At 47.4% G+C, this 15654-nt stretch overlaps 1 protein-coding gene across 3 annotated transcripts in view; it reads right to left on the bottom strand.

The window, feature by feature from the left end:
• The window catches only part of LRWD1 (leucine rich repeats and WD repeat domain containing 1), a 40457-nt gene that overhangs the window by 24284 nt on the left and 519 nt on the right, over nt 1-15654 (bottom strand). For all 3 annotated transcript variants that reach the window (XM_048518542.1, XM_048518544.1, XM_048518545.1), the window contains exons 2-3: nt 3521-3659; nt 1602-1836 (exon numbers count right to left, since the gene is read on the bottom strand). In XM_048518542.1, the coding sequence (XP_048374499.1) occupies nt 1602-1836; nt 3521-3600 (315 nt within the window). In that variant the 5' untranslated portion in view covers nt 3601-3659. The remainder of the gene's footprint in view (nt 1-1601; nt 1837-3520; nt 3660-15654) is intronic.

Raw genomic sequence — 15654 nt, 5'->3', positions numbered from 1 at the left:
GGTCTAATATTGGCACCTGTAACGTGTGTAAGCCCCTCGTGATTTCCTTACCCCCCGCAACCAAATTCTCTAATGTTGGTAATGCTGCTTCAATAGCCTGACCAAACGTATGGAGGAGACAAGCCGCCCCTTTAAATCGGCCCCTAGCGCTTTCGCCCCTCGCCGCAAAATGTAAAAGGAGATGTAGATAGTGCACTGCCACTCCAGCAGGTTGCCGAGGAACGCTGGGACTAGCCGCCGACCTGGGCGGCCTTGCCGGGTCGTGACGCACTCCCCCACTCTCATCCCCCCATGAGTCGCCAGGTCGCGGGAACTGTCTGGCTCAATCACCGGGCGCAGGGACAATTTGTCTTGCCTCTCCCAGGTGAGGATTAGGCCCAGATGCATTCAGCCTCTCCGCAGACGTAGGCCAGATGAGATCATACATCACATGATGATCTCCCCATTCCTCCCACTCTCTCCCGGCCTTCCGAACTCTGCAGCCCTCCCTCTCCTACACTATAGAGTAATAATAAAAGGTGCCAGGAACCGGCAGACGGAGACTCTCATTAGGGAACACGGACCTCCGGTCACTCGCTGCTGGCGACATCTCCACCTCAGATGTTATCTCCGCCTCGTCTCGTTTCTTTTAATGCTTGACCGCTATGGGTCGACTACACAAATCTTGTAACACGTTTAAATTGTTTATTTTTCTTTTCTTTTCCATACCATAAACAGACATGCCACCCAAATATTACTCCATCTCCTTCCAATTTAATCAGTCTCTGATTTTTTTTAGTAAAATCCAATCTTTCAACCAAAAGAAAGCAGCGGCCTCAAAATATAGCCTCATATAAATTTTGCTAATTTTTTTTGCCAGATAGTCAGTGGTTAATCAGAGTTCATAGTAGGTATATTTGGAAATAAAAATAAAATTCTTGGTAAAATGTTCATTTTCATAACTGAAATTCTCCCTAGTAATTATAAATTTAAAAATTCCCATCCATTCAAATCCTTTTTATTTTTTCCAGGTTTTCTTACAGTTATTCTGAAACGACGTCAAAATGGTATTTGTTATAATCACCCCTATATATCTAAATTTTGTAGCAATTTGGAAACCAGGTTTTTCTTATTTTTGATCATTTGGATATATATATTTTAGCAATCATTTTAGACTTCTTTTTATTAATTTTTAATCCTGATACTATACTAATTTTTTCAAATATATCGCTAACCCTGAGAGAAAGCAGTGATCATTCAAGGTCACCCAACGCAGGTTTACATGTGTAGGAGTGGGGAATCAAACCTGGTTCTCCAAGTTAGAGTCCGCCATTCTTAACCCCATGACGGCTTAAATGTTTTTAGAGTATTCTACTGTGTGTATGTTATCTACATTGTAAGACATCTTGAAGTCTTTAGGATAGAAAAGGAGCTAAGAAATGTTTTAAATAAACAAATAAAAGCTCATACAGAAATAAATGTTCTTGCTCTTGAAGTCTTGCCACTGGACTTGTGCTTTATTTTGCTGTAACAGACTTACAAGCCTTCGCAGACATGCCTGCAAGATCTCCCAATCCCCTGAACTGATATAATTCCCACAGATTGCTGATTATTATACTCACGGTCAGGTACACATTGTTGGCATAGGTTAGTTCTTCCAGCTGTGGGAACTGCTGCAAGGTAGTCACATCTTCCAGCTGATTGTTGTTGCAATTCAGGATGCGGAGGTTCGGCAGGCTTAGGTTGTCAGGAAGCCGTTCTAGCAGATTGTCGGACAGGTCCAGTTCTTGGAGGTGGCGCAGATGGGAAAATAAATGTGGTTCCAAATCTTCTGTTGTTATTTGCAACTTGGACAGGCTGAAAATAAAAAGTGCCCCTGAAATCTCATTCTGTCCATCTTGCTTGGCTGACTTAACCACACCTCTCATCTAGCTTTGCCTCGGCCTCTTCCTCAGTTTAGCTGCAGGCCTGATGATTTTGCAGCTGCCCCTTGACACTTCCTCGTGCTGCAACTACAAATTCAACTCCTGTCCAGGAGGCAGGAGCTCTTGTAGTTTAATGGCAAAAGATGTGCTTTGCATGCAGAAGGTTCTAGGTTCAGTCCCTGGAACCTGCAGTTAAAAGATCTGATAGCAGAGCTACAAGAGATTTCCTTGTGTTAGAATTTCAAATGTGCCCATAGGCTCAAAAACATTGGAGTTCACTGGTACGGTTCATATGTTCATTACAGTAAAAGAACTTAACATCAGAAACAAGCTCTTGGAGATGCCAATCAGGCAAAACTCCATTTATTGGCTAGGTTCACTGAATCAAAGCTGCCACCACTGGACTGTTTTCAGTACCAAGGTTCATTCCAAACAGGGTTCATTCAAACAGAAGACCAGGTAGCTAAGAACGTGACAGCACTGACAAACGTTTCCTGTATGCTGCCCACAATCACGGCTGCACGGCACAGTGCCGCACAGATAAGGGGCTGCTCGGCAGGGGGAGCTCTCCTAAGCGGCTCAGCTCTGTGCAGGAGTTATAGCCTTTTTTTGTTCAACATGGCTGGTCAACAAATTGATTCTGTTTTCAGACTACTGGGCAGCACCAGGGAACACTTAGAGCAGTGGTTCTCAACCTTCCTAATGCCGCGACCCTTTAATACAGTTTCTCATGTTGTGGTGACCCCCAACCCTAACATTTATCCATTTTACAGATGGAGGAATTAACTGAAGCTAGGGAGTCTTAAGGCTTAATTCTCGTGAAGGGCCATTACGACTCTAAAGGGGTCATAATCCACAGGTTGAGAACCACTGACTTAGAGGGATGACTGACACTGACCAATTGTTTTGTTTGTTTTTTTATACTTTAGATTTTTAGATCGCCCTTCCGGCTGGGGTCATCAGGGCCAGTGCAACAGCTTCGCTAAAATATATAGCAAAAGCAATAATCCATATAAAATCTATTCAAAAACCATTTAAAAAGTAGCAACAATAAATACTAAAAAAAGGAACTTTACATATAACAGATGGCAATCAAAGCTCCCCAACCCCCCAACTGAGCCCACAGGAGGCCTATATCGTATGTAGTCTTAATTTAACCCAGCTGGCCAAATGCCTGGCAGAACAGGTCCATTTTACAGGACTCGTTTTACAAGTCCAGATAGCACAGAATGCATCTTAAATAGAACCTGTATATTTCAGCATATACTTCTTGAGCCAGTGGATTTTGTTGTATATCCTTGTCATCTGCAAAGGGCTGCCATATTCAGATGATTGTTTCTGTGAAACACTGGAATCTTGTGACTGTATTTCTTAGGAGTGTGCTGAACAAAATAACAAAAGGATATTGTCTGTTCCTCATTTTTGGCCATTCAATTTTTCCAATCCTTGTGTCTTAACGATGCACCTTTAAATTCGGAATTGCAAAAAGCAGAGCTTTATCATGGAGAAGGCTTTGGCAAAACTTTCGTGGATTTCCCTGAACACCAGGAGGTTTTTTTGTTTGTTTGTTTTGCAAACCGAGGTCTGGGATTTTGGAGATGTTTAACTGAACTTACTTCAGAGTTTTGATCTTCCTCAGCCTCGTGGACTTTGGCACTGCCCTTTCCAACAGAAGTTCTGTGGTTATTTTGGACATTTTTAACCCTTTCCAGTTTTCTGCTCAACCAGAGCTGTCCAATATCTTTCCAAAACCTCCTAGAAAAGCCACGCAAACGGATTGGGGAGAATCATCTAAAACGCCCCAGGGAGATATTCAGTTGGTAGCCTAAACATTTGCTGTTGCTTGAACACAGTTCATCTTGCCAGACTGTCTGGTCTTCAAATTCTCCTGTACTGTTATCAGGATGCCTAGTAGCTAGATTGCTTCTTGTAGGGATGAGCCGCTGACCCAGCAGCACCGTAGGCAGAGCGCTGGCATGCTGGCCCAATCCACGGGCCTTCTCTGGCGACTCCGGCCCCCCATCCCCCCCCACCCTCCCCGGGTGAGTCCCACAGGTCATGAGACCGCCTCGGCCTGGCTCCCAGCCACCAGGTGTCCTATAGACAAGGGATAATGGGGCCTCTTGCCCCCAGGTGTGGATTAGGCCCAGACCACGACGCTTCTTCAAGACGCATTGTACCAGCCCCGATGAGATCATGCATCACCTGATGATCTCCCCGCTCTCCCGCCTCCTTCGCCGATCCACCCCTTATAGCCAGCCTTCATGAGAATCCCTACCAAAAGGTGCCAGGAACTAGTACCTGGCAGAGTTAAGCTGTGGGACCATTAGGACTCCCCTCAAGCGCTCCTGCTGCTGGCTCTCTCCACCAGATGATATCTCCGGGCTATCTCGCCCTTCGCTTCCACGGTGACTCGCCGCGGCACGACTACAACTTCGGTGCCAAAACCCGAAATCCTCAGAACCCTCCACCGCTGCTTACTGGCCGCATTAAGCCTGGAAAGGCGTCAAGGGTACCGACGCCCTGGATCGGGCTGACATCCAGGGACTCCATTTCTCGGTACCGCCGGTCCAGCTGGATCAGCGCATCCAGGGACCTCGAAGTTCCCAGGACACTCTCTCGTCCTCAACTGACGGCAAACAATGGTAGTAAGTATGGGGAGCTTGCAAAAGCAGGCTTAAGTGACAAGCACGCTAGCTTAATTGAAAGCCGCGAATAAAAGCTGACGGGAATTCTCTGTAAGAGAGGAGTTTTGCGCATAAATTGGTTGAGGAGGATTGAAGCTCAATGTCCATGGTACCCAGAAAGGGGACGCATTGAATCTTTAAGGATTGGGAAAAACGCCGATCGGCGACTCTGCATAGAGAGCCTCAGCCCGATGTCACTGCTTTACTGGGACGTGGAGGCAATGTTATGCTTGCCATCCCAGCCTCCGCAGGTCTATGGCCCTCTTGCCGCAGATCACTCTCAGCTTTGACCCTTCTTCAGCTTTCCAGTTTCACCCCCCGAGGACTTTTCTCTATCCACTTCAAAATTGGACTTCTGTCCCTCCCTTCTACCTCCCTTGCCCCCCTTTGCCCTTTTCTTTAAATCTCCTCCGCTGCTCGGGCTCGCCGCTCCTCCCTTTCAAATTTCTTTCATTTCTGGTAGAAGGCCAAATGCGATATTCGGCCAGCGCCAATGTAATACGGAAGTTTCGAAACTCTAGCAGTTCCGGATTATGCCATTTATCTAGCAAAAAAGGAAACTCTGACGGAAGACGATGCCAGTATTCTCGCCATGTATTGCCCTGTCAATCACCTACACTGCGGGACTCAGGAAAGGGGAGGGATGGCGCTGCTCGTTTCAGCGAATTTGGTTGAGGTACCATTCCTCTTAAGCTACAAACATCCTTTCCTGGAGTCTGCGTGTCAATGCGGACGATGGAAAATCATCAGCTCCTCATGGTAAGGAGGGCATGCCGGAGGCAGTCGCCAGGAACCACCTGATGGTTCCGGGAGGATTGGAAAACCAATTGCCTTTAGCATGCTTTTTAAAACCCCGCGACAGTACGTGCATTGGTTTGGGGAAAGCGAAGTACCGCCAGCAGTGCATAAACGGAGGAGCAGATATGTTTCCTGGCGGGTATGCTACGCTACCGCCCGCATAGCTTCTGACGTAGCAGTGAGAAGCTCGCCAACCCGGTAATGCTCTTCAGGATTAACTCTGCCGAGGCCACCCTTAGCCGATGCAGCTTCTGAGTGCGCGATATATAAGGCGTACATGAAGAGTCCCCAATGCCGGACAACCGACCCAAAGCTTTAGCATCCGCATCTGTCCAAAAGCCCCAAGAGTCCCTATGCTGAATTTGTGAACAGGGCTCCAGGGGAAGGCCTCAAGAGGCAAGGTAGATAGCTTAGGAGGCCCAAAACGAAGCCTTTTACGCCTTGCCAAGGAGGCAACGCTTCCACTGAGTGCCTTAGGGCGTATCACAGGCCTAGGGAAGCAAACTCGAAGCTGGCAGACATATGCTTAAGGCTTGTCAGGGACATCGGGTCCCTCCGCTTCCACTGCCAGCCTTCCTAGCCACAGAGCACTCTCCACTACCATAGGACAGCCCCAGGGTGAGTGCTTTAATTAAGTGCCGGCAAGCCAGGACACCTTCGAGGAGGGAATGTAGCCGCCCCCGAGGGGGGCCATTACTAACCTCGAGCAGAGGGGGGTACCCTCCCCCCTGAGGCAGACCCCAAGACAGCCTAGGGACCAAGTTCCCAGTGCCAGAGAGAGGTTTCCCCACTGGTGCCAGTGCCCGCTGGAAATCCCCAAGGCCTCGGCATCTCCCCAGCCCAGGACCAAGGAGGAGATTACTTAGAACAGCCCCAAACACCGGGCCTCACCAAAACCATACACTTCCTTCTCGTGGCATCTCGCTTGCCTGCACTCCAACCTATCTCCCTTTGGGTTCCCCTACCTAGACCTCGCTGCCCTCACCCAGTATATGCGATCCCTGGCCCTCACGGGACCATTGGGCTACAGGCACCAAAGGCTTCCGCCATGAGCAGGGATTGTTCATCATCCCAGGGTCATTGACTCCACGCACTCAGGGACCCATCCACATCCAGGTATGGACAAACATCCCCAGGGAGCTGGCCTAGCTGGAAACCAGCTGCGCACAGCTGATCCTCCTGGCTCCCACACGCTGCCCGCCATCTATTCACAGTAAAGGCCACGAGTCCCAGCAGCCATCGGGCGCTGCCAACACCACTATCGCATGTGGAGACACTCCATCGAAGCTCCCCGCCCCTGTACCTGGAGCTCACCATAGAGGGGTGTCCGCTCAAGGGACTGGTGGACACCGGGCGCCGACGCAACTGGCCATCAGAGCAGCCGAAAGTGGCCTGATCAGGTGGCCAACAGAGGGGCTTCTGCTGGGTTCCAAGCATCTGGGGGGGGGAGTGGGGGGAAACAAACCGCCCGAGACGGAGCACCATCTGGCCACGTCTACAGCCCAGGACTGCGAAAGCAGCAGCTCACGAGTCCGCCCCATCGGCCCTAGACATTCAATGTTGGCAACCTTTGGGGAAGGGATCTCATGAGTCAAGTAAAGATTTCCACACTAGTTTGGGATGGATAAAATCCACTCCCATCGCCATGGCTGCACCCCAGAAGAAGAACAGAGATAGCAGCTGGCTACGCTTGAGATCTCTCAGCTTCCCCCAGCTCCTGGTTGTGTTTCTACTTTCACCCCAGAGCCCCCCGCTCTGGAACGCCTTTCCTTCTCTCCCCATTTTGTTCTGTCTTTTCAACCAGTAAAGCGTGGGAGGGCCACCTGGCTGACTGGCCCTCCCTGGATTTCAAAATCTGGGCTCCATCCTGGTAAATTTGTTAACTGCCAGGACAGGCCCTGTGGTTAAAAGGGGCTGCCGTTTTATTCAAATTCATTAATATAAACCGGCGTTTGGCACACCTGCGAAAGTGATCATGGTTTAAGCACCATCATCACTTCTAAATACCCATATTGTTTTTCCGGGTTTTCTGACTTGAGTCCAGACCTTTGAAATAAAACCGGCCTCTTTAGGAAGTGGTTTCGCGTGGCTGACATTTCGCCAAGATAAACTGATCACAAAAAATTAGCAACCCCTACAGCCTTCGGCGGGAGCCAACCACCGCTGTCACGGTAAGTACATTCCCTCTGCAAGGAAACCTCTCCCTTTGTGTGTGGAAGATTTAACTCCTAAATGCCACTGATCGACTTCATTCCCCTGAATTGCATTCCGGGTGACTCCAAAAGCCCTCAAAGTTTTCCTTTTGTACTGCAAATTAAGTATGCATACCCACAATTCCCTAATGGTCGCTTCGCCCCCAGCTCCTCGAGGCTCGGACCTTCACTCGGACAGCTTCTGATGACGCTTTTGAGGTCGACCCTCATCAGGATCGCTTCAAATTTCTTGCCCCTCCCTGTCAAAAAAAAATTAAAGAAAGAGGAGTAGGTGGCCCCTGCGCTCAGCCCACGCGAGAGGGCAAACTTTGGAGCAAACTTGATATTAACAATCACTTCTTAAAATTGATCGTCAATCAAACCTCCGAGACCTTGGTCGGGCCATCAAGCTGCCCAGACTACTCACCCACATGCTCAGGGCCCCCGGCTGGCCATGCCTCCAAGACCGAGCCTGGCGGGATCCGGCCCCTCCCATATTACCTGGGGAAGGGGTGTGCTTCAGTCCCTCTTCCTCCTACAGGTCCCTTGTTGTGGATTTCTCGAGCTTCGCCATGTCCGGCCAGCCCATGGAATGAAGCGCTTAGTAGTTGTCTCAACCCTATCCCGAGATGGAGCCGGATCTCTTTGGAGGGATCCTGTCCTGCGGCCTTGGACGTGAATCCCGCCGCCAGCCTCGGACGGGTCCAAAGGCTCGGATGACCTGGGGGGGATGTCAAGGGTGACCACCAGCCAAGCCTCGGGAGTTGCTGCAACAATGTGAGGGCTACCCCCGAGAACACCTCGGTGATCTCTGTGCTGCCATGCTTCATGTATCATCACTACCAAGCACTCTGCAGTCACCATCCTCCTGCCTGTTCTACTGCTCTCCCTGCCGGGTGATACACCGGGTCACCCCTGACGAAAGCCTTTGGTCAGACCACAACATCTGGGAATCGATTCGCTGCGCTGCCAACGCCTCAACCTTCTTCTGCCTGGGCCAGTACCTTGGAGTAGGAAGTTTGCTGGGAGCTCCTGCCTGCTCCCCGCTTTTAAAGCCCCTGGAGATTTCCTATAGGAGGAATCTGGCCTGAGCTCAAACCTTTATGAACACCCTGCGCTCATCAAGCACTCCATGAGCTTGACTGGGGACCCATCGCTTCAAAACTCGGGCGGCGCTCTCTCCCCTTATCACCAAGACTGTCGCTTAACCACAAGTCCAACACCTGGCGCTCGCATTGCCAAGGCGGGCGGGACGAGAGACCGCCCAGCCCATTCACCGGCTCAGCTAGCTGGAACTGCACTGCATTACATGGAGGGACATCCCGAGTGTCTGCGGTAACGGAACAATCCTGCTCCCCAAAGGCTGGTTCTCCTGACTCGCGGGAAAGAACCTTCAACTCCATCCCTCCTGCTCGACTTCTCTGCCGGAACCCTTTGCTTGCCTCCAGCCGCCTCACCATCACGTTCTGCCCCAGGCTCCACCTCCCAGGAAAGCCCCGCACTGGCCGCCTCCGGCCTCTCCCTCTCGCATCCCACTTTGCCGGAGGCGACGCAAGGTTGCCCTCCTCCGAAGCAGAGTTTGTCTCCCCGGGCGTTTCCCTAGTGGGAGTCCCTGGACTTGCTTCTTATAACGCTAAGACTATCGGCCGGGCTGGCTCTGTTACTGTGCTCCTTATGCGAAGTCCATTAATCTCCCACTTCCATCGCCTTCTGGATGCTCTGGCCTCCGAAAGCAACAAGAACTTTCGGGCCAAGCTTAACCTTAGATAATCGTACGCTTATTGATTATTTTGCTGTTGCTGCATCACACCAGGGGTTGTGGAGAATGTACACTTAATATGTGTTTGTTTTAATCTCTCTGATAATTCCCATTTGAATTCCTTGTATATGAAAGTTACGCATGAGTTGCAAGACGTTGTATCTTAATCTGAAATATGATGTATTGCTCTCACTGAGTGGTCATCAGCCCTTTGGAGTTTGCTGCCAGGGGATGGTATAAGTACTCATTGTACAGTCCTGCATTGGTTTGATTGTGTGCCTTATCGCCGGATCCTGCCTTGTTCAATGTATTTCTAATATTGCCAGGCCATGTGTAAGAAACCTCTTTGACTTCCCCTTACGTGCCGCGAACCAAGTTCTCATGTTACACAAGCTTAGCCCGCATCAGCTCGGGCAGAGTGCTGTGGGATGGCGAAGCGTCCCCTGAGTTATCCCTAACCAATTCGGCTTCCTTCCTAAAAAGCGTAGAAAAGGAGGAGATGTAGGGATGAGGTCACTGGACCCAGCAGCACCGTGAGGCAGAGCTTGGCATGCTGAAAGCCCAATCCACGCCTTCAAGCGCACCTGCCCTCCCCATCCCCACCCACTCGGGTGAGTCACAGGTCATGAACTCGCCACCAGGTGTCCTGGTGACAAAGGGATAATGGGGCCCTTGCCCCCAGGTGTGGATTAGGCCCAGACACGGACGCTTCTTCCCGCACGTACCAGCCCGATGAGATCATGCATCACCTGATGATCTCCCGGTCTCCCGGTCTCCCGGCCTCCCGCCGATCCACTCCTTTGCCCGCCCCCAGAGAATCCCTAATAAAAGGTGCCAGGAACTAGCACGCGGCAGAGTTGCCAGGATCACGGACCCCCGCGCTCCCGCTGCTGGCTCTCTCCACCAGATGATATCTCCGCGTCTCGTCTTGTTCTTACGGTGACTCCGCGTGCACGACTACACTTCTGGGGCTGTTTGATGCCTTCCATGGGCGGGGGATTGGTTGTCTTTCTTTGCTTTGAATTGCCAGGTGCTGGTCAAGGCCATGCACAGTGGATTCAGTTAGTGCTATCTTAGGCTCATTCCGCACATGCAAAATACTGCACTTTGAAACTGCTTTCAGTGCTCTTTGAAGCTGTGCGGAATGGCAAAATCCACTTGCAGACAGTTGTGAAAGTGGTTTGAAAACGCATTATTTTGCGTGTGCAGAAGGGGCCTTACTGTCTGCATAGTTTCTCAGTACTGTTGTCATGTGGGGGGGGGAGGAGGAATGTGGAAACATATTACTTTTAACTGCGTGGGAAAAGCCAGTCTTGGTTTTCCGAGCTTTCCTCCAGATCATGAATAAACCCCAGTTCTCTACATGGAGTTTATTTTAGTTTGGGGGGATCTGGCAACTCTGTGTTGCAGTGGCTATGAAAAATCGCTGTGTTTATTTGTATACTTTTCATTTTTGTAGCGATTTCACAAAGCAGTCTTTTAAACCACTGTTTGCAAATATTCCTTATGTGTACAAAAATCCTGCTGAATGAGGATTCACTTCACTGCATGTGAGGCAGTGGGCTCAAACCCACAAAGGTTTATGCTACACTATATCCAATAACCTTCAAGGTGCTACAACGCTCTTCTCTTGCTTCTGCTGCAACAGACTAGGATGGCTATTACAGTGGAATTTGTCTCCTCTCAAAATCCAAAAGAACAAGAGAAAGATCACTAATGAAAAGTACCCATTTAATTTTTACAAGGATTAAATTGTATTTTTAGACAGGAAACAGAACTTAGCAGCTTGAGCCAAAAGCGAAGATTTGGGGCTTAACTAAATTCTCTATGAGAGCATCTAAGTAAAAAATATAAAGTAAAGTTTAGTATTATTGTGAAAAAGGAGAAATGTGTTTTCTACAAGAATAAGAGGAGTGGGAAGTAAAAGGGTTAAAGGTTTTTAACAGACTAATATTTGTTCAAGAGTTCATCAACCACAAGATGAAAACAGATGATATAAAGATGTTTGTGCAGAGCTTATGGGGTGGGAAGTTCCAACCACAAGATAAAAACAAAATACACAAAGGAAGTGTATAGGCTAAAAATACGCGTGTGAGTGATAACGAAACTCACACAGCTGCTTAGACATAAACTGCAAGCAGACGGCAGGAGGTCACGTAAAAGAGGCATGCGTAATTAGCTAATGCATATTAACTTTTACACCACAGCTTGAATAAGGGGTGTTGATAATGGACATACAGGAAAAATTTGGAAGGGGGGAAACATATCAAGGAGCAACATGTAAATAGGCGGATCGGAAAGCTGTAACACCAAGTACACTTAGCCATTGGGGGAACGGAGAGGGTGTGGCAAGATTGGGAGAAGTGAATAAATATGCTGTGGATATACTGTTTCGATGGAGTCTGTCCATGTAAGGATGGCTCTCCTTTCTTTGCAAATAAAGCTACTTAAAACTCTCTTCTGTTGGCTTGATGTTTGATAAAGAAATATTGGGCACCACAATTGGGGGCTCGTCCGGGAACTCCTTCTCTCTCTCTCTTTCCCCTGCGACTGATTGACTTGGGTGCACCCTCAGTGATTTGCTGATAATCAATTCAACCTGCCATAAGGATGAGGGATTGTATGGGTGAAAGGACATAGTTATTTTATCTGCCACAACTGAGAACTAAAACAAGGGGACACAGAGTTGACTCCAGGACAGTATTGTGAGTATCGTGTTGTGTTCTGGGATACTGTGAATATCCTGTTGTGTTCCAGGGACCCTCAGAGGGAGGTAATGGATCTGATGAATTTGGAGTTAGAGGATTAGGGGGCCGGGGATTCCATTCATTTTATCCCAACCTTACCCAGAAACCCTTGTTAGTCTTATGGGTAGGGGAAGAGCAATGGACTTTTATGGTTGATACAGAGATAGGGTTAGGGTACATTAGCTGAATTGCCGCAGGGACCTTTATGTACAAAAAACACAATACAAGCAAACGGAGAAATATTGGGCACCACATTATGAACATGGAATCTTGCAAAGTCCTGATTGATTCTGACTGTGTATAGTGTGAATTTATTTTATTGCTTCTGTCTCTGGAATAGAAGTACCATTGCTTAAATTGTATTGAACCAAAGGGTTAGTTACTGTTTTGTGTCAGTTGAAGAGATTACAGCCCAGGTAATGGCTATTAATGGATTTATCTGCTCCCACCGGGATTTATTATCTTGTCTTTATTTCAGGTTTATTTTTTTTAAGGACTTCCATATCTTTGCATAACCTTGCTTACCTACAAGTCACTTGAAGATCTTCTATATTAGCCATTTAGGCCCTGTTGGGGTACCAGAACTATATGCCAATTTGTTCCTTTATTATTTATCAATAATATTTGTATTGTTTTTAATTTGTTGTAACATGTGCATTGTTTTAATCTATTGTAAGCGACTTCATTTCATAACCCAATCTTATACACGTTTGCTCAAACATATATGTTAATCAGCTCACGAGTTCACTCCAAAGTAGGCAAGCAAAGCAACCATCAGTTAGGGGCTTGAGTTATTTAAATCAGTTATCCCTTATTTAAGGAAATGTTTTTAGGGAATAGCAAATCTCCTTGAAATAGCAAATCTCACTGAAAAAAAGAGTATTAATGGATAACATTTTTTTATACTTGCTTAAAAACCTGTTTAACCACCACCAATGTCACCTTGTAATTCCAAGTCACAGAGAAACGGTGGCCTGAGCTGGATTCTTGAGTCAGCTCATGCGAACAACAGTGAGGCCAACAGGACAGGTCAGCACCCCGCATGAATTGAGTACCTTAGAATGATCTTCAGAATGTTCTATAACATAATTTGGCTCCTCAACAAGAAAGTCAACTTGAAAACGAGTCCTTGAAGGAAGAAAGTTTGAAAACAACTGGTTATTTGTACCTAGTCCAGTTGCTGTAAAACATCATCTTGCACAAATGGTTAAGTGCAAATGGCTTTAACCCGCATTTCAAGGATGCTGTGTATAGATTCATTGTGGACTCATTTCCGAAATGCTGTTTAGTCCCAGATCACTGAACATAGTTCACATCCAAAAGATACGTACATAAGAACTAGGACTTTCTTTCATATACACCAGATTGGAAAACTCTTCCTTCTAAAATCTGCTGCTCTAGTCACACTGGTCCATGTTTCTACAATCTGCAGACTAGATTACTGCAACATTCTGTACACGGGGTGGCCCTTGAACATAACCTATTTATTTCCAAGTTAATTTCAAGATGGTTGTAGTGGGTTTCCTGGGCTATGTGGCAGTGGTCTGGTGGAGCTTGTTCCTGATGTTTCGCCTGCAACTGTGGCTGGCATCTTCAGAGGTGTATCATAGAGGGAAGTCTGTTACACACTGTGTCCAGCAAGAAGGGAATGTTAGTGGGGTATAAATTGTCATGCCCCCAGGTGGGGAGCCAATCAGTAAGCGTTTGGGTGGAACTTGTTATACAAAGGTACAGTATTGCAGGTGGAATTTTTCAGTCCAGGGAAGATGCCAGCCACAGATGCAAGTAAAACGACAGGAACAAGATCCACCAGACCATGGCCACACAGCCCAGGAAACCCACCACAACCAGTTAAATCTAGCCATGAAAGCCTTCAGTAATTTCAAGATGTTCAGTATGTGGATCATATTTAATGAATATATGAAGGTTTTAGCTTCTGTAACTTTTGCTTGCTAAGGAATCCATACGGGCTAAACAGGACAGTGATGTCTGCAAACAAGTGTAGCAGAAGATTGCAAAACTTGCAAGAAAAACCAGAGATGTCCAGTATAACTGGAATGTGTACAAACTAATGAATTTAGGATACGGCAATATGTAACCTTATTTGGAATAGCCTGATTCTTATTTGTTTCAGCATATAAACAACTTGCTTTGGGCAGAGTTTTACAGAGAAACACCTAGTGGGCATGAGCCCCGTTCTCTTGCAGGCAAACAATAATACTTCTGATGGTCCACAATTTAGCTTTTTGCTCAACAACTATATAGCCCTTTGTGACCTGGGACTTATATCTGAAGGTGTCCTTGCCTGTATCAACTTCTATATAAACTGTGCCACCTGTGACTCTATCCTTTTGATTTCACACTTTACCCACTCCTGGTAGGGGGCATTCTGGGGTTTGCCTGAAACGGTGTGCCTTTTTCTGCCCAACAACTAGACAAATGTTCTCTCCTCCAGAGATATTCCATACAGAACACTTCAGTCACCTGCCACACTTTGCACAGGCATGGAGGCGCTCTTTTCTTTATCATGGCATCAAAGCTGAACCTTGCTGTTAAGAATCCTCCACTAAACCAAAGACAGCGCATTCATAAGGAACAAGAAAGGATTCTTTAGTGTTTTGAATTTTAATCTAACCCCAAAATGGGGGAGGGTTCAGGTGGGGGGACACCCATCTCACTTATTGGGGATGGGCAGTTAGTTACCTTCCTACTCTAATCATAACATATGAATGTCGAAAAATATTTACAGGACATTTACTGTAAATATTTACAGTTAAAAATATTTACTTTTGAAAACATAATGCAAATCTTTCAGTGTGTGAGATTTTACTCCCCCCGCCCCCCAAGCAAAACAAAACAACAAAAAAGGTCAAGTCAGAAAAAAAATCTTCTTTGAGGAATGGGATGCTTGTCTAGCTTTTAGGGGTCAGGAGTATCTAGTTATTCCCCTTAAATAGACATTGCGTTTTTGAGCTGGTGGGGAAGGGGAGAGAGAAAAGAAACCGTTCAGCCCGCCTTATGGGGTGGGGAAGAAGAAAATGGCTTTTCCTCCATGCTCTGAATTGAGATCTTGACCAAAGACCTTTCTAGCCGAAAGGATAACAGGGCAGGGGGCTGATTGTCTTATTATTCCCCTTTTAACTTCCCGCCAACACACACATGTCCAGTTGTTTATTTACACTATCCATTTACTCCTTTGCAACCACACGATTTAAGGATGCGGCGGGGGGGGGGGGTGCTTTTTGGAAGGAAAGGGAGATCATATAAAGCCAGGAATTGTATTTTGCCTGGCAATGGGGGAGGGGGCGATTGAAGCTTTGAATTGAGAAAATGGGCGGGAAACAGAATTGGGAGCAGGGGGCTCACGGGGTCAGCCATGGGACTGCCTGATCCCCCCCCCCCTTTCCCCTCTTTATTGTGGGAATTCTGTTGTTTCAAACGAAGATGGACGTGCGACGGTGGGGTTTTGGGGAGGGGGTTGCCTGACTGGAGGGTTGCTCCTCCCCCCATCTATTTTCGCCCGATGTAATAAAAAATAAGCACCCCCGAGCATTTTTACCCCCGAAA

The sequence above is a fragment of the Sphaerodactylus townsendi genome, linkage group LG16, assembly GCF_021028975.2.
Source record: "Sphaerodactylus townsendi isolate TG3544 linkage group LG16, MPM_Stown_v2.3, whole genome shotgun sequence".
NCBI lineage: Eukaryota > Metazoa > Chordata > Lepidosauria > Squamata > Sphaerodactylidae > Sphaerodactylus > Sphaerodactylus townsendi.
Note: the sequence above shows the minus strand (reverse complement) of the source record. Positions and strands in the feature narration are given on the sequence as shown.